The sequence below is a fragment of the Ovis canadensis genome, chromosome 5, assembly GCF_042477335.2.
Source record: "Ovis canadensis isolate MfBH-ARS-UI-01 breed Bighorn chromosome 5, ARS-UI_OviCan_v2, whole genome shotgun sequence".
NCBI classification, from domain to species: Eukaryota; Metazoa; Chordata; class Mammalia; order Artiodactyla; family Bovidae; genus Ovis; species Ovis canadensis.
The window spans coordinates 56,033,919-56,057,895 of NC_091249.1; the positions used below are offsets into that span (position 1 = coordinate 56,033,919).

The following is a 23,977-nucleotide window of genomic DNA, read 5'->3' on the forward strand; positions in this document are numbered from 1 at the left end:
ACCCTGATTCCAGTGCCAACTCAGACCCTCACCTGACCCCGACCCCAGCCCTGACCCTGACTTTGACCTTGGTGCCCACTGCCCCAGTCCAAGGCGCTGCGGGAACGCTGGCTGCTGGAGGGGACACCATCTTCGGCCTCAGAGGGGGATGAGGACATGAGGAGACAGATGCAGGAGGACGAGCAGAAGGCGCGGCACCTGGAGGAGTCCATCTCCAGGTGGGGGGCCATGAGCCTCAGAGCTGGGGAGTGACTGGGGGTGGGTGCTGCCCGCCTGACCCCTCCTCCTCCCAACCCCGCAGCCACACAGGGGTGAGGGGTGAGCGGTCTGGGCCATGGAGGTCTCTGAAGACAGGTCTTTGAGGACGGAGATGCAGTCTCCCCCGGGGCTTCCTGGCGCCAGCCCAGCTGGTCTTCCCAGCGCTCCTGGAGCCACAGAGGCAGGAGGCACTGCAGCTGGCCTGCAGGAAGCTGGGGGAGGGGGCAGGCCGGGGAAAGTGACCATCCCCCTGGCCTGGGACAAAAGCACCGAAGAGTTTCCGAGCAGGCGGGCAGCCGGGCAGGAGGCCCGGGCTCAGTTCCCGGGGCAGTGGGGTCAGGCAGAGGGAAGTGACAGCCAAAATTCCAGTGTCCACTGGCCAGGGGAGGCCTGAAAGGCATGTGCTGGCTGTGGCACCCTGGCCTGCCGCCCCATGGGGACCTCAGGATCCTGTCTGGGTGCATTTGGTTTGGAAGAAAGTGGGGGCAGCTTGGCTGGGGTCTCCTCCCCAGGCCTCAGTTCCTCAACCTGGGAGCATGTGCCCAGAGGAGGCAGGGCTGAGACGTGGCCTGGAGGGCCACTCAGGACTAAGCGGGTTGAGGGGCACTTGCAGATGGGAAGGATGGTCAGTGGGAATTACCAGTCCCTGGGGGTTGGATGAGGTGGGCTTCTGCTCAATCCATCCTGCTGGGTGCAGCCCTGGGTAGGGGGTGGCAAGGAGGGCATCCCTTGAGCCCCACTGTGTGGCTGGCTTTCGGGGGGCCTTGGCTTTCTTCCCCTCAGGGCTACACGCTCCTCAGGTGGTTCCATCACCTGCATTTTGCCCGATCAGTGTCTTCACCTGGACACCTCCTCCGGGAAGCCCTCCAGGCTGACCCCAGCTGTGTCCAGTCTGCTGAGCTGGGCTCAGTTTGTTAGGGGGCTGCTGAGAAGGCAATGGCACCCCACTCCAGTACTCTTGCCTGGAAAATCCCATGGACGGAGGAGCCTGGTAGGCTGCAGTCCATGGGGTTGCTGAGAGTTGGACACGACTCAGTGACTTCACTTTCACTTTTCACTTTCATGCATTGGAGAAGGAAATGGCAACCCACTCCAGTGTTCTTGCCTGGAGAATCCCAGGGACTGGGGAGCATGGTGGGCTGCCGTCTATGGGGTCGCACAGAGTCGGACACGACTGAAGCGACTTAGCAGCAGCAGCAGCAGACTACCCACCTCCCTAGTCTGTACTGAATCTTCAAGGAAAACATCTCCTATCTCCCAGGTCCTGAGTGCCTGCACCCCAAAGGCGTAGGCAGTTGATGCCTGGGGCAGGATTGAATATGCCAGCTTTGTTTTTACTGCATTTATGAGCACCATTATCTCCTAAAACTTGGAAAGTGACATGGTTTTTCCAGTTTCCCTGGAGAGATAAAGTTTCTTGTAAACATAAATGTATTTGAGTGAAAAAGAAGAGTGTGTTGGAAGCGAACAGAGGAGTAAACAGTGACTCGGGCAGCACAAGGGTCCGGGACCGGCCGGCCTGGGTTTGGGTCTCGGCTCTGCAGCTTACTTACCTCCATTTCCCCGCCGGGAGCGCGAAGGAGACCACCTCGCAGGGTCGTTAGGAGACACGCGAGTCAAGAAAGCCCTCCTGGACGCGCCTGGCGGTGCCGGGCTCCAGAAGTGTCCGGCAGGGTGGTCACCTCGTGCACACTCCCCAGGCTGGAGCAGGAGATCGAGGAGCTGGAGAACACGGATGCGCTGCCCACTGCCGCCGCCAGGGGGAGCGTGGCTGCCCCGAGCCCCGCCCCCGGCCCCGCCCCGAGCCCCGCCCCAGAAGACCAGAGAGCCGAGGCGGTGCCGAACTCTCAGCAGGTAAGAGGTTCCGGGGCTCCACCCTGCTGGCCCAGGTCCCGAAGCACCCACCGCCTCTGGGGCTGTGGCTGTGGGCGCCCTACATCCCAAATGCGTGCACATCCCAGCCCGGCCACATCCCAGCTGCGTCGTCTGCACGCCTTGCTTGGCCTCCCGGGGCCTCAGTTTCCCCGCCAGACAGGGGCGTCACGGGTATTTAAAGAATCAGTGAAAAACAAGCGCTTCATGGGTAGAGGGTCTTCCCCGAAGACCACCTGCTTGTCATCCTTCCTAGGTTCACCAACACAATGGGCATCACCTGTCTATCTGCATACAGCCCTTTCAGGTGGAGCTGCATCCCCATTTGATGAAAAAGACTTCGGCCCAAAGAGGTTGAGAGACTGGCTCAAGGCCACACAGTGGAGTAGTCTTTACTAGGCTTAGCTGTTAATTCTAGGCTGTGACGGGTATGCCAGGCTCAGGTGAAACCAGACCCTGAGCTCGTGGTTACCGCAGCATGTTAAGGCAAATTCGGAAGTCTCCCGACCACCCTTGTTGTCTTTAGGACTCAAGGGCCCTGTGGGGCAAGCCTTCTCTCCCCCGACCTATCCTTGTTTCCCCCACCCCGGTGAGCTGCTGCCCAGGGAACATCCCTGCTGTGTGCCCTGCTGCTCCTATGATAGTTTCAGTCTGGAGCCGACACACCCACCCTCACTGCTTGCCAAGGCTTGGTTGGGGCAGAACCGGAGGATGTAGTCCCAGACCTTGGCCTTCTTGAGCTGTTTTTAAGTGGGCAAATGTGCATGTATCAATCAGCTGCAAACACAGCAAGGTGTAAGGGCCTATCCTGGGGAAGCTTAGGGCACTGTGGAGTCCCCAGTGAGGTGTTTCATGGGAGAACTGGGCAGGCTTCCTAGAGGAGGTGGGTTTTAAAGACTGAATAAGAGTTCTCAAGGCACAGACTCAAGTTGAGAGGAGGCTTTCAGTGAGGTTGACTGAGCACAGACTGAGTGCTGGTATGGCCACTCCCCTCACTATACCTGCCTCCTGGCCCATCTCCTGGCCGGGTAAATGACATGGTAACCTGAGGGACAACCCGGGATGGGGGCGCGGAGACACCTTTAGGTCGGGTGGTCATGGGGGCTGAGCAAGCAGCCAGCCAAGCGGAAACCCGGGAAGGGCCTTCCAAGTGGAGGGACGCGGCTCACGGAAGAGCCAGGAGGCCGGCCAGGGGTGGGAAGAGGCGGAAGAGGCCCCGGGGGTCATCAGGAAGGGTTGGACTTTGTTCTGGGAGCATTGCGAGCCCCTGGAAGCTGAGCAGGCAAGAGCGTTTCTGGCTGTCACAGGCTAGGGCGGGGTGGGGGATGGGTCCAGAAGGAGACGGCCCCTCCAATGGGGTCAGCGCTGAACCACGCCCCGCTCAGGCTTGGGCCTCGGCCGGTGGGACCTTGGGCGGCGGAAGGGGGCGCCAACACCCTGACCCCTCCCCTTTCTTTCTTGCAGACCCCGGTTGGCACGCCCAAAGGTACGTCTTAGGGAAGGGGCGGGCAGGGCCCCGGCGCCCTCTGGTGGCCAGACAGGAGATGGCAGACAGGGGAAGGGTGCCTTTAAGTCGTGTGCGACTCTTAACGGCCTCATGGACTGGAGCCTGCCAGGCTCCTTTGACCATGGGATTTTCCAGGCAAGAATACCAAGGCATCTTCCCGAATCAGAGATTGAATCCACATCTCCTGCATTGGCAGACGGGTTCTTTCCAGGGAAGCCCCTTTAAGGTGTTATTGTTGATAAAAAGTGATAATAAAAAAGCTTAATGGCTCGCACTGTCATTGCACTCAGCAAACCCAGACTCTGAGCTGGGCCCAGGGCCCCTCAACATCATTTCATCGAATTTTCACAAGCTCCCTGGGTGGACTGATGCAGCACCTGCATTACAGATGAGGAAGCAGGCTTCACAGGGGCATATCTGCCTGAGGTCTTAGCCCCATCGTGGGTTCATACTGTCCACCTGGAGTGCCTGGCCTTGGCGGGCCCAGCCCTGGTTCCATGCCCACTGGCTCTGGGCTCCAGGGCAAGTGGGGGCCTCAGTTTTCCCATCTGTGAAGTGGGGTCAGTGAGGATGAAAAATCAAGATCCTGGCTGTCCTGGAGATTGTGCACCACTTAAAAGGACAAAGAGGAGTTCCCCTAGTGGTCCAGTGGTTAGAACTTGGTGCTTCTGTTGCTGGAGCCTGGGTTCAGTCCGTGATGAGGGAACTAAGATCCTCCAAACCGCTTGGCATGGCCATAAAAAAAAAAAGACAAGGATCCTCCACACACAGAGATGTGGAAGACTGACATCCAGGAAACAAAAAAGCCCAGCGTTTGAATTCTGGGAGAGATTTTAGCCCACGTACAAATTTATTATAGGTATGTGATGTACACATTTACAAATACTTCACGTGTACACATGACACTTCAATATGTACAGTTAGCTATAAAATTTCCTTAATACAAAGTTATATTTTTAAATATATATTCAGCATGTCTATTTCTGTGTGTAGAGCCTGGAAAGAGCACCACCAGCCAGGACTGGAGGTATGGTCAGAAGTGTCTCTGGCCTGATTTTTCAGGAGTTAATTATTTATGAGGAGAGTCTGTCTCCTCATCTTACTGTGGAATTAAAAATTAATAATTAAAAAGAAATCCATGCAGGCTGCTCAGGGATTTTGTGAAAATCATTTGGACCAAGAGATGGGTCATGGACTATGGGACTGAAGCGTGTTTTCTCTTTGCGGGGAGTGATTCCATGTGTGTCTGGGTGTTCAGGGCACACACATGTGTGTGGATGGGTCCAGGTGCAGGCGTGTGTTAGGGAGAGGGTCCAGGTATCTGTGTGAGTGTGTGGGAAGGTGGTCTAAGTGTCTGGAGGTGTCCAGGTGCCTGGAGGGTGTCCATGTGTCTGGGTAAAGTCCCACATCTTGGGGGGTGCCATGTGATCTCCCCTCTGAATCCATCTCTCTTCACTCTTTTCCCCCCACCACCACCATCGTGAGCAGAGAAGCAAATCTCCAACACCCCTCTGAGGACAGTCGACGGCTCCACCATGATGAAGGCAGGTGGGTTGGCCCCAGGTTGGGGTCCACGTCCAGCTGCTGTCCTGAGCTGAGTGTTGGCCCTGTGGGGGCCGGGTTGGGGGGCCAGGCCTGGTGCAGATGCAACCATCAGCATCACCGGGTGGGGTCTGTGGTTTTAGTGGGGAGTGGCTGGACCAAGGCCGCAGATCTGAGCCTGGGTGGGGCCGGGTGCCCCCTCTGCTTTGGCACGCCCATCACAAGCTGGCCCAGCTTCCCCGAGAAGACGGGCCCCCTCGCATGGCGGCTCTAACCTGATGCCCCTTCCTGGCTTCTATCTCCCTAACATCGCCACTTGCTCTGGGTCCTGGCAGGGGTGGACACAGGCTCACATGCTCGCTTCAAACTTTCCCTCCTTCACTGTCTTTGGGCTGCCTCGGGAGAGGAAGTGAGCACCCCATTCCTGGAGGTAACCAAGCAGGACAGACTTGGGATTAGTGCTCAATAAGGTTGGGTTCAAATCCCTGCTTGATCACTTGACAGCTGGAACCTGGTGGTGGTGGGGATTGTAGTGACCTTGTGCCCAGAGTCAGGCACAAATCTAATCCTGAAAGCGACTGAAGTCATGACAAATAGCAGAACCTTGTAGCTGCTGATATCACAGTAAGTTTGGAGGCACAAAACCAGAGAGGGGAGTGAAGACCAGGATGTAATGACAGTCAGAAGGAGAGGGTGGCAGGGGAAGCCTAGAGAAGGAGGGGGCACCCTCAGGGTCTCAGTGTCAGAGAAGTGGGCAGAAAATTACAAAGCTACATGCCCCCAGCTGGTGACCTTGAGCAATGCACAACCTGCCCAACTATGTCTGATGGTGGGGTGTTAGGCTGTGTAGGGACGTGGTGATACCGAGCATTTTTCATTCATTCATTCAGTCTCCAAGTGCTTGCTGAGCCGAGCCTGGCAAGAAGGTTGCAGCCCAGACAGCAGGTGCTCTGATGCGGGTCGAGGCGGAAAGCAGGGAGCTGGAGTGGGGCACAGTTTGAATCACAGGGCTCAGGGGAGGTCTAACTTAGGAGGTGACATCTGAGCAAGGATAAAGGAAGTGAGGTAGCCAGGCATGCAGACAGAGGGGCACTGCCAGTGCAAAGGTCAAGTCTGGACCACGTCTGGGCTGTGGGCACCGGTGGATGGCAGGGACCGCGTGCTGGTCGGTGTGGAATGAGCGAGGGGGAGGGGCAGGAGGTGAGGGCGAGGAAGAGACGGGGCGGCCCATGCCGGGTGTGGGGCTGCAGAGAGCTGGGGGTGGGTAAAGCAGGGGCGTGCCTGCTCGCAGCTCACAGGCGCCCACTGGCGGCCTTAGGGAGAACAGGTTGTGGGCGGGGCGGATTGCGGAGGGCGGGGGGGGGTCGATGTTGGGGGTATAGTGGGTGGGGGGAAGGTGAGAGGAAACGGTGGAGGATAGGGGTATTGTGGGGGGGGAATGATGAGTGGGATGGTGAGGGATGAAGGAAAGGGATGAAGGGAGACATGGTGGGACAAGGTAGGGGATGCTGGGCGGGGGGGGGGGGGGGGACTCAGGAGATGAGGGTCAGGCTGAGGGATGGTGTGGGGATGCGGTGAAGGGGGTTGAGGGATAGTGGGGGTGGATGCAACTTCTTCCAAGCAGGGGCTGTGGAGGACGAGCAGTGGGTGGATTCTGGGAGCCTTGAAAGCAGCTCCCTGGAATTTGCAGATGGAAAGGTTGGGGTGTGGGGGAGGTAGTGGGGTCGGTAAGAGAGGGAGGAGGGAGAACAAAGGTGTCCGTGAGAGAAATGGGAAGACCCAGGAGGGGCAGGTCGGGGAGGGGTCTTAGGCGTGGTCATGTGGGGCCCTCCCTGACGGGAGGAGGGGTGGGGGCCTGGTGGCCTCACTGCCAGGAGGCGTCTCTGTGTGGTGTTTGTGGCGACCTGTCTGCAGAACAGGGGCAGATGCTGGCCGTTGGATGTAATCTTCAGGGGTTGTAGCTCCATGCACTTCCGGGGGACCATCCCCTCTCCACGGTGAAGGGATGAGAATGTTGACACGTCAGTAGTGGCCTTACAAGAGCAGTGCAGAGGACGAGTGTCCAGGATACTGAGGGGCACAGGCTTGCTCACTTGCGTTTGAATCCTTTCTGGATTGGGCCAGGCACGCCCCCACCTCCCTGGAACTGATCGAGGCTTTGCAGTCAGGGCGGGGCGGCCGGAGTGGCCCAGGAATTCAGACCCCACGCCCGTGGGCGCTAGGGAGCCAAAGAGGGATACTGAGCTGGGAGGAGGGCCGCGTCGAGGGCACACGAGGGCACCCGCTGCTTGGCTCTGCGCTGCCGGCTCCCCTCCCTGGCTTGGCTGCAGCCCGGCGGGGGGCACGTGGGCAGGTGGGCGGCAGCTTGACCCGTGCCTCTCGTGCCAGCCATGTACTCGGTGGAGATCACGGTGGAGAAGGACAAGGTGACGGGGGAGACCCGGGTGCTGTCCAGCACCACCGTGCTCCCCCGGGAGCTCCTCCCTCAGGGCATCAAGGTCTACGAGGACGAGACCAAAGGTACGCGCCCCTCCCTTGCCCCGCCAGGCCAGCGCCCCGTGGCCGGTCCTCCCTCCATCCCGGAACCTGTCTGGAGGCGTGGCCAGCGCCGGGATGGGCTGGGGAGCCGAACTCTGGGCGAGGTCCGCTCCATCTTGGGTGCCCCCACGCCAGCGGGCTGAGCCCTCCAACCCCTGCCTCACAGATGTTGTTCAGTCGCTTAGTTGTGTCGGACTCTTTACGAACCCATGGACTGCAGCAGGCCAGGCTTCCCTGCCCTTCACTATCTCCTGGAGTTTGCTCAAATTCTGCTCAGATATCCTCGCAGATAATTCATTTAAATAATTACTGTTGTGGTAAAGGCTACAGAGGGCCCCCCGTTAGAGATTCAGAGGGGGCCGAGGGAAGGTCTAGCAGAGTGGGGAGGGACAGAGAAGGGAAGCAGCTGCACAGGGGGCACCTAGTGTGCACACAGCCGGTGCAAAGGCCCTGGGGTGGGATTTGGTTCACAGGCTGGGGGTTGTGGAGTAGCCCGTGGAGCTGATGCAGAGAGGGTGGGGGATGGGGAGCCTTGGCAGGGGTGGGGGGGTGTGTGTGTTGGAAGGGCCATGGAGCTGAGACCTGGTTTGGTTTCTAGGGTTCTCTCTGGCAGCTGGAAATAGGAGGGGAGGGCAGCCTTGGGTGAAAGCTCCAAAGTCCCTCCCCCCACCCCCATATAATTCACAGAATGTAAAATTCACTTTCTTTTTTAAAAATCTAAGGAAAACTTTCCTTTAAGCTGTGAGATCCATCAGTATTTAGACAACCGTCTCATAATGGTCTTGGCATTTAAACTTTTGTTCATTTTTGGCATGTCCTGCTTAGGGAGAGGAAGTTTGGGGCAACATTTGCTGTGCTACCAGAAAAAGAAGAAAACATACTTTCCTAAAGACAGCATTTCAAGAAACCTTTAAGAGACTTCCCTGGTGGCTCAGTGGTTAGGACTCTGCTTTTACTGTGGAGGGCCTGCATTCAATCCCTGGTTGGGAAACTAAGATCCCCAGGTACTGAGGGTGGGGTGAGTCAGGTCAGATATCCCCAGGTACCCAGGTGCTCCACACAAGCCATGGGCAGCAAAAGAAAAAAAAAATTAATGGTACATTTGGAGTCAAGGTAAGCATTTGCTTTCTTCAGGACCTGAGGTTCCCCGAGCTGATCACTTGAGTTAGGTATAAAATTAGCACAGCTCAGCCCCAGGGTCCATTAGCGAGTCTGGTAAATGCTGCCCTCAGAAGAAGATGGAATTTGGAGACAGAGATGCAGGACACACGTACAATTCCATGCACAACCCAGTGAAAACTCTCCATGTTGTATGCCCTCAGTACCTGGTTCTAGAACATTCTTTTCCTCAAATAGAAACCCCATCCCTCCCCATCCCCACCATGGCAACCACGAACCCACTCTCTCAGTGGACTGGCCTGTTCTGGACGTTTCCCATCAATGGAATGATATACTCTGTGACCTTTTGTGTCTGGCTTCTCTCACTGAGCATCATGTTTTCAAGGTTCATCCATGTTTATATTTTATGGCTGAGTGATAGTTCAGTGTGTGGATGGACCACATTTTGTTTAGGCATCAGTTCATGGACGTTTAGGATGTTTCCACCCTTTGGTTTTATGCTATACAAGGTTTTGTGTGGGAGTATGTTTCATTTCTCTTGGGTAATACCTAGGCGTGGAATTGCTGGATCATGTGGGAATTCTGTTTAACTCTTTGAAGAACTGCTGTGGTGTTTTCCACAGTGGCATTACCATTTTATTTTTCCACCAGCAGTGCATTAGGGTTCCAGTTTTTCCGCATCCTCAACAACCCTTATTGTCAACCATTTTAAATTATAATTGCCATCCTAAGTGGGTGTGAAGTGGTATCTCACTGTGGTTTTGATTCCCAGAGCCTCGTGTTCTTAGAGGTTCAGGCCTCTGGGACATCCAGGATGTTATTAAAGGAGTCCTGTCACAACCCAGCTCTGCTGTACTTGGGGATCTTTGACCCAAGTGGAATCCTGGCTCCAGTTCTCACCAGCTATGTGGTTCTGGGCATGTCCCAGCTGCTCTATTTCCTGGACACAGGATGGCCACACAAGGCCAAGGGACAGAGATGTCTGTGCTCATGGAAGGTCCTTACCTTGGCCACTGAGCCCAGCCTGGCCCAGCCCCTGGGGACTCAAGACCCGCCAGACTGGACTCTGGTTGCTTAGCAATGGGAAGGTGATCTGTTTCCATGGCAGCCAAGGGCTCGGGTTCCTACCTTGGAGCAGTGGCCAGTGGGAAATACCTAGCTTGGTTCTGCTCGGCCTGGACATCCCCCACCTTCTGGGCCTCCAGCCCAGAGTCACTGCAAGGCCTTGAATCATGGATGCCCCTCCCCAGGAGTTAGGAAACCGAGAGTGGAAAGCACTTTCCTTCTGGCCGGAACCCAGATACTGCCAACCCTGACCCTTGGCCCCAGAGGAGGAGAGTTTCTAGGGCACTCAGTGTGTCCCTCCCTCCACCCTAAGCAGCTGGGTAGCTGTGTTTCTAGAAGGGCTGTGATCCAGGGCTGGCGTCAGACCACAGTGGGGACTCCTCCCAGGTGCTAACATCCGGTCTTAGAGACTGTAACACAGGTTAGAAAATGACACATCAGAAAGACATGAATGATGAAAGCTGGAGAGATATGGAAAATATGCTTAACAAACTTGATTGTCCTTATAAAACTCTGCCCAATGGAGGATGCACATTCTTGTCAAACACAGGTCGAGCATTTTAGAAAGTGACTATGTCTTGTCACAATGTTATATCTTACATGCTGTGTTCCTGGACCACAGTTCCCCTCTTTCCCAGGTTTAAAACACTCTTCTAAATAAATCTTGGCTTAAAGAGACAGTCAATCAAAATGGAAATGATAAGACATTTACACTTCAAACAGAATGACCTAACGTAATCCATGAGCTGCAGCCAAAATGTAACTCAGAGGAAAATGTATAGCCTTCAAGGGCATTGGTGAGAAAACAAGAAAGATGGGTGAATGGACTAAATTTTTGTTTAAGATCATCCACATGAAATCAGACTCCCTGCAAATCCTCATGAAGGGAAATACACCTAGACTGGGGAGAAAGATCAGCGTCAGCCCCAGCCAGCTGTGTGACCTTGGACCAGTTACTTGTTACTTACCTTCTTTGAACTCCATTTTTGCAATGGAAAAAATAATAGACCTACTTTGAAAAGTGATGGCCTGGGAGCAAGTTGGCTGGGGAATATGGAAATACTTCACGCTGCAGGGCAATGAAATCCGAGTTCATCTCTTGTGTCTACACATTTTCCTCTGTGTGCCAACTTGGCCGTGCACACTGATCCCAATCGGGGCTTTGCTTGTCAGTCGGTTCTAAAGGTGTAATTTAGTTTATGATTCCCCTTTAGCCTAGAGGTGGCTCTCAGCCTTGCCAGGCCCTCCCTCCGGTCTGGGAACCAGCTCACACTCTCTCTCTCCCCCCATACCAGTGGTCCACGCCATGGATGGCACGGCAGAGAATGGGATTCACCCGCTGAGTTCCTCAGAGGTGGACGAACTCATCCACAAGGCGGACGAGGTCACGCTGAACGAGGCGGGGTCAGTGGTTGGGGCAGTAGAAACCCGGGGGCCATCAGAAGAGGCTGTCCGGACCACGCCCTCCAGGCGGGAGATCACTGGCGTTCAGGCCCAGCCTGGGGAGGCCACCTCGGGCCCGCCTGGCATCCAGCCTGGCCAGGAGCCCCCAGTCACCATGATCTTCATGGGCTACCAGAATGTGGAGGATGAGGCCGAGACCCAGAAGGTGCTGGGTTTGCAGGACACCATCACAGCAGAGCTGGTGGTCATCGAGGATGCAGCCGAGCCCAAGGAGCCTGCCCCGCCCAACGGCAGTGCGGCCGAGCCCCCCGCCACTGAGGGCTCCAGGGAAGAGAACCAGGTGGGGCCTGAGGCCCCTGCCACCGAGCCCCAGGACCTCGACATGAAGAAGCAGCGCTGTAAATGCTGCTCCATCATGTGACCTGCCTGGCTCCCCCAGACCCTGGCCCTGCCCTCTGTACCAGACACCCACAGCCCGGCCCTCCCGGTGCCTGCCCACCCTCCACCCACAGTCACAGGCCCAGGACCTGCCGTGTTGTCACGTGTTCCTTCCGAGTTTTCTTTCACTGGAAAGAGAGGGACAGGGGTCCCCCATCCCATCACCACCCCCCACACACCCTAAACCACTGAGCCGTGCACCCACGCCTGGTAGGAGAGACACGAACACACCTGCTTCTCCCCAAACGAGGGCCTCCCATGTCACGGCAGCTCCTGGCCGGTGTGACCCAGGGCCTCAACGTGGCCCCATGCCAGCCCACCTCCCTCTGGGCCTCCTGCCTGTGCCTTCCTGCCCCCTCCAATGACGTCCCTGAGGGGACAACCCCCCAGGAGAGGGACCCTGGGAGCCAGGGGTCCTGGGAGCCTGCACTGTCCCCGCTCAGCCTCTGTGGCAGGGTTCCCAGGCCAAGGCGCCTGGTCAGGATCTCGGGCAACTGAGGTGAGGCTGTGCCTCTCCAGGGAGCCCCAGCTCAAGGTCTTGGGATGAACATGAGCCCCTCTGGACCCCCCCAGCCAATGCGCCCCTCCCCTCAGTGCTCTCTTTGGGCACAGCCAGCGGGCGATGGAACATGGGAAGTGGGCACCCTGGGACCACGCCCCCCCACTCAGGCAGGGTGTGACTCCTGTGCTGTCTTCCGGCCGGGCTGGGCCAGGGGTCTTCGAGATGCATCCTGCACAAGGCAGGGCCATGCAAGCCCCATCCTGAGCTCCCACTCCCACTGGGCCCCCCTATCCTCCTGGTGCTAATTTGGGGACCCTAGGGGACTGCCCCTGGCCCCTTTTCCAGCCTGCTTGGACCAGGGTCCCGGGTATCCCCTACCATACCACAGAGATTGGGCCCACCGCCAGCTCTGCTGGGCTTGGCGCATTCCGGGCAGTGGAGGAGGGCACCCTGCTCGCCTGGGACAGGGAGCTTCCCCTGGATTGCAGCTGGAGACCTCCATTTGCTGCCCAGCCTGATGTGCACCTGCCTCCCCCACACTGAAAGGGGTGAGAGGCGGGGGGCTCCCCTCCTGGGGGTAGCTGACACCAAGATGTACAGACACATCTGCTTGGTTGCAGCCGCACTTGTCCCCAGAGGCAAATTCGTGCACATGCTCACAGGCCCTCTCGTGTGTGGGCTGCGGATGACCAGGCCCCATCTTGGCCCCTCCCCTGGGGGCCTGCAGCCTGGTGCCCACGGCCCAGGCTCCTCCCCACCTCAGAAGGGTGGGTGCAGGGCCCACTCTGGATGGCAGCCTGGGTCCCCGTCTCAGCTCCGCCCCTGGGTGGCTGGGATGAGAGGTCCTCTCTGAGGTGACCTGAGTAGTGGCCGTGGGACCCCCCTTTCTCCTCGAGTTCACCCGAGTCCTCGAGCCGTGAGCCTCCGCTAAAGTGCCCTTGCTGCCCCCCTCTGCTTTCAATGTGTGATGAGGCCCCATGTTCTTGACTTTCCCAGAGAAGCAAATAAACAGTGTGAACAGCCCCAGGGCTGGAATTCTTGAGTTTCACCTGGGCGGGGAGGGTGCGGCCAGGCCAGAGGTTGTGGCCCTGCCCAGGCAAGGCGGTCCAGCCTTAAAAGGAGCCTGGTAGAGCCCAGGGGAGCTGGTGTCTCCTGTCTGCGGCTCTGCATCCATCAGACTCACGCCAGTGCGGTGGGTAGGGGTGTTGGTGGAGTCCCTGCCTGCACCTGTGTGGCACCTGGGCCGGTAAGGCCTGGAGGTAAGGGGGCTGCTTCCCATGGTGCGACTTGGCTTCTGTTTTCTTGGGGCCCTCAGGTTCCACGCCTGCCCACCCCACCTTGATTGTGAGGCTGCTGTTTACTGGGCTCACAGTCCCCTGGGGACAGACACCCTCAAGCTTGGCAGAGAAGCTGGTTCCTGGCAAACAGACGGGGACATGGGGCAGAAGCTGCTGGCCCCACTTCTCTCACTACATAATCTGGGTAGGAGTGGCCACCCCTTCTGGGCCTTGGCTTGCCCACCTGTACAGCGGCTGTGTGAGTCCTGCGGGGGAGGTCGCCCCGGTCTGGGATCAGGAGTGCCCCGGCATGTGGGGTGATCCAGTCTCCACCCTTCCCCTGCACTGCGAGCAGCCCTGCCAGACTCGCAGCTGGAGGCACATCGGATGGAAGAAGAGACTGAGGTTCAGAGGGGGCCCACAGCTGGCCAAGGGGCAGGTCAGGACAGAGATTCCCATCCCCCACCGCCCACCACCCCAGCCAGGAACAGAAGCCCAGCCCACTGTGTACCCTTCCCTGTGGACCAACCACAGCACCCAGTGGGCTGATTCTCCCGCAGACTCAGGGGCCCTGTGGTGAAAGCAGGTCCTCTGCACCTCGGCCAAGGATCAGACACCACAGCCATGTGCTGGGAACACCTGCCTCCACCTTGAGCCTCAGTGTGCCTGGGCCCCAACCATCCCAAAGCTTTCGGACACCTTTATGTCCTCATTTGGCCATTTATTGGAAGTGGGCTGGGGGGCGTCCCCCCATCCTGTGATGTCCCCTGCTTCCTGGAGGAAGATGGGCTCAGAGTGGTTAAGTGGGATTTGAATTTAAACCCAGCTAAATCCCCAGAGACTAGGACGCTGGGCTGGTCCCAGTAAGGATCTCTCAGGAGAAATGGCCCCAGAGTGTGGGCTGAGCCAGGTGGCCTGGGTGGGGGTTTGGACTTGGACCTGCCTCTGAGGAACAGCAGCTGGCTCATGCACCAGCCCTGTGACCTGCCCCTCTCAGACAGATGGCCCCTCTCTGAGCGATGCTGGGAGGCGGTGGGGAGGCCCAGAGGGTTTAGGGGTGAGTTCTGGCTCGGGCTTTGTGGGCTGGGGCCTTGGGTGCCAGGGGGCAGTGCAGCGTGGCTCAGCAGCCACCCTCCCTCTGCAGCGGTGTCGTCTTTCTCTTCCTCCTCTGAACTTTGTTTCTCGAGCCCAGGTGGGGCCTAGGAGGAGGGGGTGCACCTGCTTCCCGGGGTGGGGCCCTGTTCCCTAGCAACCCGGGCCAGGGCGAGGCTGGGAGGCCTCTGTGCCAGCCAGGAAGCCAGAGCCAGGCTTGGAGTCTGTGGGGCTGAGAGCGCGGGTGAGGCTGGGGCAAAGGAGGGTGGGATGGACACTAAGGTGGGGGGTGGGGAGTGGGAGTCTTGCTTGGGTGGGGAGCTCTGCTTTTGGCATGGGGGTTTGTGTGTCATCGGCACCTTCTGACCCCAGTGGGTCCCTCCGGGTACAGGGAGGAAGTCCTCATCCCCACCCCAGCCACCTCTGGGTTCAATGGGCTTCCAGGAACTGGGGGTCCTCCCCTCGCTCTGAGCCCCCTGGCTGGATCTGAGGCTGGTCTATGTCCTTCCCATGCTGCCCCTGCCCAGGGGAGCAGAGGCCAGTCCCTGAGCTTTACCAGGGGCCCAGTCTCTACCCTGGTCTTCAGGACCCCAAATCCATTGGCCCTGAACCCTGACCCTCTAAGGAAGGGGCCTGATCACACCCCTGGGGCCAGAGGCACAGCTCACCCCCGCTGATTCTGGGAATTCGGGGGTTTCTGGAGAGACGCTTAGCACCAGCCAGAGACTTGCTTGGGGAGGGCTTGAGCAGCCTACGACACCCCCTTCCATTGGGCTGGGGTCTGACTGGGGCTCACTGGAGGGGGTGGGGTGGTCTCAGCATGAGGGGGAGTGTCCAGCCTCAGAGAGGGCAGCTGGAATCCCGTGGGGGTGGGGCAGAGACTCGGCCCAGAATCCAGGTGTGTTAAGGGGCCCTGCTACCAGGGTCTTGGGGACCTTAGCCCAGAGGGACAGAAGAGGAACCCCAAGAGCCTGTCCCTGCTGTGTGACTGGCCCTGTCTGAGCCTCAGGCCCCTCCAGCAGGCCTTTGCCCGAGGGCAGGAGGCCAGTTGCAGTGATGAGGAAGCAGGTATGTGGCCCAGGGGCCATAAACCCAGTTTCAGTTTTGGTATCAACAGGGTACAGAGTTGGGACTGGGGAGGAGCAATCCGGGGAAGCTTCCTGGAGGAGGAGGTAACTGCCCAGCTTCAGAACCTGTTGCTGTGTCACTCCCTGTGTGACCCCTTTCAGGGCCTTGGTTTCCTCTGCTTCATGTTGGGCACAGAATGATCCCCAGGTCGCAGGCTCTCGTGAGAGGCCGACAAAGTGCTGGCATGAGATGCCCAGTTGGGAGGAGCCACTCGAGGATTTGGAAGTCTTTAATTACTAGTACCACTCATTTGCACAGTTTGTGAGACCTCCAGGAAGGCGGTTTCTTCTCCAGTGTGGAGAAGAATGAACTTGAATGAACTCTAATCCTGGTGGTTTCTTCTTCTGTGTGCCAGGCACCTGCTTGGGCCTCCCCAGGCCCTGATGTGGAGTTAGCATAGTCCCACCTTACAGACTGAGGCTTGGCAAGGGAGTGCCTGCCCCAAGGTCACTCTGAGATCAGTGGTAGATCCAGGGTTTAAAAATTAAAAGCATCAGCCACTGCTATAAAAGCATTTATCTGGTGCCTACCGCATACCAGGCTGAACCTGCATGGCGGCAGCCTCTCGTGGTGGCAGCCGCGTGCTCTGGACCTACCTACCATCCAGAGGGACATTGGGGTCGGTGGGAAACTGGAGGAGACTTGCCCAAGGACACAGGCAAAGAGGGACCCCACCCTGCTGGCCTCAGTGCATCACCCAGAAGGAATGGGCTGAGGAGGGATGTGTCCCCCGCCCTGCCCCACCCACCAGGAGACCCGACACCCTCTGGGCGTGCAGTTCTTTTTCCTGGAGTTAATGTCCCCTGTGGCTTATAAAGTCTCCTGGGTGAGCCTCTGCCCACTCACTAAGCAAACATTTCTGCATCAACCCCACCATGCCTGCACTCTCCTGCATTCCCCAGGAGTTCAGGGCATGGGGACCAGACCTGCCCTCCAAGGTGGGCTGGGGCTAGGGGGAAAGCCTGGAGGGGCAGCCGGCTCTCTGCTTGAATGAACTCTAACCCTGGCCCCTGGGCACGCGGAGTAAGAGTCAGGTAGCCTTTATTAAGCACTTGCTGTGTACCAGACTCTGGGCTACTGGGAGAGATGCTCACCTGGGCCCCTGGGAGGGAGGGAGGCCCCTAGGAGAGAGCTGATGGCTTGCAGTGGAAGGTGACAGGCCTTAAACAATCTTCTCCTTGCAAAGATGTATAAACACCCGGCCACTCTCAAGTCTTTGGGATAGAGGCTCAGCCCTCTTGGCTAGAACTTATCACCTAAGCCTGCTTGTTTTTAAATATTTTTTTCCTAGTTATAGTTTCAGTATTTAAAAGACTGCATGATAAGAGTGAGTTGATTGTAGCATGGATCCCCATGATCGATTTTAGGTTGCTTGGTGTCACTTTTCCAGCTCAGGGAGGGTCTGCAGTTTTCTTTTAAAACCACATTTCACTTTCACAAGCAAGTTGGTGTAAAGAGGCAGCGATGTACCCAGTAGCCTTGGTGGCATCAGGGGGCTGAGGACGGGGACAAGGGCTGCTTGAGGAGTTGAGAACAGCTTAGCTTCCTTTCCTCAGCTGTACTGGGCCAAGTACACATGGGATGCTCAGGCCACAGGCTCCAAGGGTAGAGACAGTCTGGAGGGGCTTCCTGGAGGAGCTCCCTGGACTGCAGCTAAGGAGACTGTGGAAAAGCAGAAACCAAGGTCCTCCCAACAGAAGGAGGAGGAAAGGGTCAGATTTGGGGTCTGGTGCCTGTAGTTCGTGGATTTGAGTTGAGGTGGTGGCCTTGAGTGCCCTGGGCAGGGTGTGAAGACTGCAGCCTGGAGATGCCAGGAGTCATGGAGGTGTGAGAGCAGCTGCCTGGCCTCCACAAAGGCTCCTGGAGACGTGCTCAGAGGGAGCCCCAACTCCTGGTGGGGCTGGGCCTCCTGGGGCACTGGGTCAGGGTTTTGCCTAGCCCTAAGGGACAAGGCCCAAGGTACTCCTTAGCTGGGCCAAGTTTTATGGTGCTGAAGCCACAATCATCTGGATGGGACAAGGTGTCCCTCTGGGCAAGTTCAAGGAGAGAGCCAGATATGGGATTCTCTGTCTAATCACACCCCTCTCTGGGCCTCAGTTTCCCCACTTGAAATCCCTCAGTGAGAGGTGGGGCCATCTGTAAATGTCAGATGAAACAAAGAATCACAGAAGCAACCTCAAGATGTGTGTGCCCTTACAGAGAGTTTGTCGGGGGGTAGCCCGCCTTGGGTCTGGATCCAGCGAGCTGGCACCCAACAGGGTATGCAGTGTCTGGGAGAGGAGGTGGGAGGGGTGCCTGCAAATGTTAGACACACAGGGGGCGAGCTGTTAATCAGTACAGAGGCCCCCAGGGATTCAGGTGTGGCTGGATCCAGGAGCTGAAACAATGTTTTTAGGGTGCTGTGTTGCAGTTGGGGGTGCTCTTAAGCAAGGTGTGTCCTCAAGGGCAAATATGGCCCCCCAACAGTTCTGTCTCATCCTATCAGCCTCACAAGCCCAATGAGGAAGAGGGTCCAATTTTCCACTTTAATTGAAAAGTCCCAGAGTTTAATGTCGTTAGCCAGGTTGGGTCACATGTCCATCCCTGTACAAATAACAGAGGTCCAAATATAGAATGCTCTGATTGGCAGGGCTGAGTCATTTACCCATCCCTGAGCCAATCACAGAGGCCACTTGGCCAGGACTTTGTCCTTAGAGGGAGAGGGACTACATTTCTCCCCAAGTTCTCTGACCTGGTAATCCACACATCCTTCTCCTCCTTCAGTGAGCCCAGATCATCTCCACCCTGGGAGCCTGTGGTGGGCAGAGACCTCCCTCCGAACATGGACCGAGTTACCAGATATCCCATCTTCGGCATCCCTCACTCATCCCGCATGGCCGGTGCGGCCTTTGATGGTGACACCAGCTACACATTTGAGCTGGTGGGCGTGGGGCCCATGGCCAGTGTCTGGAGCCAGGACGAGACACCAGCATGGCCCACTGACCACGAAGCCTCCCTGGAAATGACACAGACTGGGACGTCCCGCAGCCTGCATGTCTTCCCTGGCCAGACAGCCCCATGGCCACCCTGCCCCCAGGATAATGAGGATGAGGAGATGAAGGTCTACCACCTGGAAGCCAGGGACACCCCACCCTGGCAGCCACAGAACCTGGAGCGGGAGCGCCAGGCAGTCATTCAGGGCCAGGCCGTCAGGAAGAGTGGCACAGTGGCCACGCTCCATGGTGCCCCTGACCACAGGGAGCCCGGGGGCCCCAGCCAACCACAGTCCATGCCCCTGGAGGAGAACGAGATAGACAGGGAGCAGATCGACTTCCTGGCAGCCAGGCGGCAGTTCCTGAACCTGGAGCAGGCGAACCCCCAACCTGGAGCAGCCCACACCAATGCAAGTGTTCTCCGGAGCCCCCAATCCAGGGTGGCCCATGCAAAAACAGGGGTCTCTCGAAACGCCCCACCTGGGGTGGCCCACATGAATCCAGAGGTTCCTCAGAGCCCCCAACCTAAAGTGGCCCATGTAAATACAGTGGCCTCTCAGAGTTCCCCACCTGGGACCAGTCAGGCCTCTAAGACCCTTAGCAGGCCACCCCTGGCCAATGGGTATGTCCTCCCAGTCAAACCCCAGGTGAAGGAGGTGGTCACAGAAGAGAAGAGGGTTCACCCTTTGCCCACCAGGTCTGTTGCCCAAGCCCTGCAGGACCCCAGTTCCTGGTCCAGAGAAAAGTCCCCAGAGCCCCTCAAGGAGACGCCCATTGAGCGGGAGATCCGACTGGCACAGGAGCGAGAGGCAGACCTCCGAGAGCAGAGGGGGCTTCAGCGGGCAGCCAGCCACCAGGAGCTGGTGGAGATCCCAGCCAGGCTCCTGCTGAGCAAGGTGAGCCTGGCTGCAGCACCACGGCGGGACAGGGGCCGTCCATCACTCTACGTACAGCGGGACATTGCTCAGGAGTCTCGGCGTGAGGAGGATCACCGGCGGGAGGGGCTGCAGGCGGGCCGGGCATCCACACCTGACTGGTCCTCCGAAGGACCCCAGCCCAGACTCCGAAGAGTCCACAGCTCAGACTCCATCCTCAGCCCAACCCCAGATGCCCATGCGGCCAGCCCGGCCCCAGAGGTGAGGAAGGTGAGCCGTATCCCACCTGATGCCTACCAACCGTACCTGAGGCCTGGGATGCCCCCAGGAGAGTCCCCTGCCTCCCACGCCTACTGCAGGCCCAGCAACCTCTCAGCAGATGAAGCCAGGCCAATGGGCTCTCCCAAAGCTGCAGGGTCTCAGAGACGTCCCTCAGAATCCTCTGCAAAACCCTCAGGCATGAAGCAGGAGCCCCCCCGGGGACCCCTGCATGCCAGCAGGGGTGTCCTGAGACAGGAGTACTTCCATCTGCGGCCCCTGCGGTTCAGAGTCCCGGATGAACCTGAGAGACCTGAGGCCCCCCGAGTTTGGGGCTGGGAGGTGGCAGGGGCCCCAGCACTGAGGCTACAGAAGTCCCAGTCATCTGAGCTGCTAGAGAGGGAAGTGGAGAATGTCCTGCGACGGGAGCGGGAGATGGCTGAGGAGCGGCGGAGTGCTCTGTACCCTGAGGTCTTCTCGGATGAGTGCTATGACCATGACTCTCGGAGCTCCTCCCGCACATCCAGTGAGAACGGGTCCCGGGAAAGGCTGCTTTGTGCAGAGTCTCAGAGGAGGGTGGCAGGAGGAGTATGAGGGTGCCAGGAGAGGGTGAGGGTGGGGGAACGTCTGGGGGACTTCATTCACTTCCTGGGTTGACTGGTCTGTCCACTTGTCTGTCTGCTGAAGCAGTAGATTTTGGAGAAAGATGTTAACTTTGCCTTGAGTTTTTTGCTTTATGGATTTGGAGACTTTGTTGTTAGGTGCATAGAGGTTTGCAGATGTTCTAGCCTCTCAATCAATTGATCCTTTTTGTCCATGTGAACTGCCCCCACCCGGTGTCACTTTCTAGTGTTTTTCTCCTTGCATGGTCAGCCCATCTGTGGATCCAGTTTCTCCTGACTGGCTATTCTGATCTGATCTACCAGTTTTCCCAACCAGCTGTCTGCTCTGTCTGTCTGTCCATTCACTCATCTCCTTAACTGGTCCAGCCTCTCAGCCAGAATCTGTGTCTCTTTGGCTGAGTCCTCACAGATGTTATGCCCTCAGGAGACTCTAGGACCCTCCGTGATGCCCTTTCATTCCTCCCCTCCCCCACCCCCACCAGGCATCACAGGCAGCTACTCAGTGTCTGAGTCACACTATTTCACCCCCATCCACCTGCACTCGGACCTGGTGTGGACGGTGGAGGCCCCAGCTGAGGATGCTCTCCAGCAGAGAAAGAAGAAGGAACAGTGGGTGAGTCTTGAGTTCTGCCATCCCCCTGGAGGCCTGGCTGAGGTCTGACTCTCCATTAGGGGCAGAGAAGTTCAGGCGAGGTGCACAGTGGATAAACCAAGTTTCTCTTCATGTCTGGGCTGTATAAGCAGAGTACTCACCATGAGGTTGTTCCCCCTGAACCAAAGGCTGAGGATGAGCTCTGCTTGGAGGAGAGCAGTGGCAGTGTATCAAAATGATCCTTATCATTTTCATGTGTTTATTACCATCAACATCATTTCTGATTATTATTCACATCATATGATGGATGTCTCAGGGCTCTGCAAGCACCGTGCCTTTAACATCTGGAGGGATTTTTGTTTCCCTTTTGTTGAGAAAGCCATACTTACGCGTGCCCAGGGTCATACAGGGCTTCCTCAGTGGCGCTAGTGGTGAAGAACCCGCCTGCCAAAGCAGGAGACGTAAGAAATGCAGGTTGGATCCCTGGGTTGGGAAGATCCCTCGGAGGAGGGCGTGACAACCCACTCCGATTTTTTTTTTTTTTTTTAGTTCTACCAGTTTATTGCGATCAACACATCTCCCTCCACCCTCATGCACGTGTGCTCAGTCATGTAACCCTGTGGACTGCAGCCTGCCAGGCTCCTCTGTCCATGGACTTTTCCAGGCAAGAATACTGGATGGGTTGCCATTTCCTTTTCCACCACTCCAATATTTTTGCCTGGAAAATCCCGGACAAAGGAGCCTAGTGGGCTACAGTCCATAGCGTCACAAAGAGTTGAACATGACTGAGTGACTAAGCACCCACGCAATGTCATATAGCCCGAGTTCCCAAGCCAGTACTTGAACCTAGGCCTGACTCCAAACCCTACATTAGTAACCATGAGGCCGTCTTCTCTCTGGACAGGAACTGTTACACTACAAAGAATAACACCCTCTCCAGCCTTGCCCATGTGGTGCTCACAGTCTTGCCTAGTGGTTTGGGGCAGAGTGGAGCCTGGGGACCTGGGTTCAAGTCCCAGTCCTGCTGCTTGCTGACTATGTGATGGGCAAGACTCTGGCCTTCTCTGACCCTCAGTCTCCTTCCCTGTGAAATGAGTGTGATAATAAGAACGTCCCCCTTCAAACCTTAGGGCAGGGCTGGCCACAGCAAGAGCTCTGTAAATGTCAGTTGTCTTTGTTATGATGAAGTTTACAAAGAGAAAACAGTTGCAAATGATGGGCAATGCTTCAATGAGGGGGACAACATGAGGGAACAGCATAGTGGGTGGTTTTGAGTTTGGGGTGATTGAGGAACACTTGGGGGACCAAAGTGGGCAGGGAAGGCCTTACCTTCTGCCCCAAATGTGACTGTGCATCGAGTCCAGTGGGGAGGGCTGGAAGGCCCCGGGGACTAACATATGTTCCTTTCCTGTAGTATGCCGGCATCAATCCCTTGGATGATGTCAACTCAGAGGTGAGTGTGCCCCTGGGGCAAGGACCTGGGTCTTCCTCCTCTTCCCCTGCATCAGTGCCCCCTGTCCCCTGGCATCAGGGTCATGGGAAGCCTTTCTTCTGGGTGTGGGTACTTGCCCTGGTATCTTCTTGATTGGTGGTGTCTGCCTGAGGTGGACTTTTCTGTGATCTGCTTTTGATGCCTGCCATAGGCACAGACTGTGGAAAGAGGGTCCACCTGCTGCCTTTTGAGGAGATGGTTTTGGGGCAGGCTTCGCCCAAGACAGGGATATTTTCTTTGAGGGAGGGGTCCACCTGAGAGTGTATAGAAGGTCACTTACCTCAGTGGTTTCGGGGAATACATTTGTGACCCTCTCTGCGTGCAATGCAGGAAACTTGAGTTTGATCCCTGGGTTGGGAAGATCCCCTGGAGAAGGGAATGGCAACCCACTCCAGTGTTCTTGCCTGAAGAATCCCACAGACAGAGGAGTCTGTCAGGCTACAGTCCATGGAATCACAAAGAGTCTGACATGACTGAGCAACTAAGACTTTCACTTTCATTTTGACCTGAGTCCACAATGCCGGCCCGGGCATTTCCCTCCTGTGGGGTTCATCATGAGTTAGCACATTCCTTTGCGCTGTTACTAGGAGTGGAGGGTCTGAAACAGGAGGCGGCGGTCCTACTCTAACCGTTCTCCAGGCCTCTCCTAGGGGTTAGCGGTCGGGGGAGATGTTTGGGGGTTTAGAGCCCTGAGGAAACTCCATGCCTCCTTTTTGCAGATTCTAGAGGCCACACGGGTGACCCGACACAGGAATGCCATGGCAGAGCGCTGGGAAGCCGGGATCTACGCCAGCGAGGATGAGGACTGAGCCTGGGCCGGCGCTGCCGTGGCCCTGGGGAGCTGCTGAGTCCCTGCCTTAGGACCTAGATCCCCGTTTAAACCCACACCCGAGACCTACGTGTCTCCTGCTGACAGTCCCAAGGGTGGATGCATTTGTGGGGTGTGGGGTTTCTTTCCCATTTTCATTTTCCTGGAGAAATTGCTGTGCTTTGGGATGACTCCTTCTGCTCCTGTGACTTTGTCAAACGCTCTTGAGTTCCGGGAGGAAAGAGACCAGTCCCCTCACCTCCTGATATAATTATTATGGCTGGTCTGAGAGGGGAGACACCCTAACCCTTCTCCCTCTGGGAAGTCCCAAACTGACAGGGGCGACCTGCCTGGCTCCAGCCCTCGGAAACCTCCAGTCTGAGGGAGGAGGCCTGAGCACCCCAATCCGAGGGTCTCGTGGCCCCCTCCGCAGCACACCCAGCACAGCTCTGATGTTATGGGATCCCATGGGGATAGCGCCCCAGCCCCGGGCATTGAAAAGTGCTTGATTTAGGGGCTTCTGTCCTACCTGAAACAAAGCAGCTGCTGGGGTCCCTGCCTGGAGTGGGCGTGCCCTGAGCCTCTGCCTGCTTCACTTCTCCAGGTGACATCACT

The 23,977-nt window shown here is 57.2% G+C and overlaps 2 protein-coding genes across 5 annotated transcripts in view; both read left to right on the forward strand.

The window, feature by feature from the left end:
- The window catches only part of PALM (paralemmin), a 24,776-nt gene extending 11,508 nt beyond the window's left edge, over positions 1-13,268 (forward strand). For 2 of the 3 annotated variants that reach the window (XM_069591888.1, XM_069591890.1), the window contains exons 4-9: positions 88-218; positions 1,959-2,112; positions 3,595-3,616; positions 5,126-5,185; positions 7,568-7,699; positions 11,197-13,268. In XM_069591888.1, coding sequence (XP_069447989.1) covers positions 88-218; positions 1,959-2,112; positions 3,595-3,616; positions 5,126-5,185; positions 7,568-7,699; positions 11,197-11,726 — 1,029 coding nt within the window. In that variant the 3' untranslated portion in view covers positions 11,727-13,268. The remainder of the gene's footprint in view (positions 1-87; positions 219-1,958; positions 2,113-3,594; positions 3,617-5,125; positions 5,186-7,567; positions 7,700-11,196) is intronic. The other variant, XM_069591889.1, reaches the window with a different exon arrangement.
- A 72-nt stretch (positions 13,269-13,340) lies between these two features.
- MISP (mitotic spindle positioning) lies at positions 13,341-23,553 on the forward strand. 2 transcript variants are annotated; one of them, XM_069589676.1, is made up of 5 exons: positions 13,341-13,504; positions 18,506-20,373; positions 20,953-21,083; positions 22,477-22,515; positions 23,274-23,553. In XM_069589676.1, exons 2-5 carry the CDS (start codon positions 18,564-18,566, stop codon positions 23,361-23,363), a joined length of 2,070 nt encoding a protein of 689 aa, XP_069445777.1. In that variant the 5' UTR covers positions 13,341-13,504; positions 18,506-18,563; the 3' UTR covers positions 23,364-23,553. The 2 variants fall into 2 exon arrangements, with proteins under 2 accessions (XP_069445777.1, XP_069445778.1); XM_069589677.1 differs by lacking the exon at positions 13,341-13,504 and adding an exon at positions 14,778-14,858.
- Positions 23,554-23,977: the final 424 nt, after the last annotated feature.

Excerpts from the sequence above, each read along its gene's own strand:
- MISP (XM_069589676.1), top strand. The coding sequence starts at position 18,564 with ATGGACCGAGTTACCAGATATCCCATCTTCGGCATCCCTCACTCATCC. Across the intron at positions 21,084-22,476 it reads GAAAGAAGAAGGAACAGTGG|TATGCCGGCATCAATCCCTT; the intron begins GTGAGTCTTGAG and ends CCTTTCCTGTAG. Across the intron at positions 22,516-23,273 it reads TGGATGATGTCAACTCAGAG|ATTCTAGAGGCCACACGGGT; the intron begins GTGAGTGTGCCC and ends TCCTTTTTGCAG.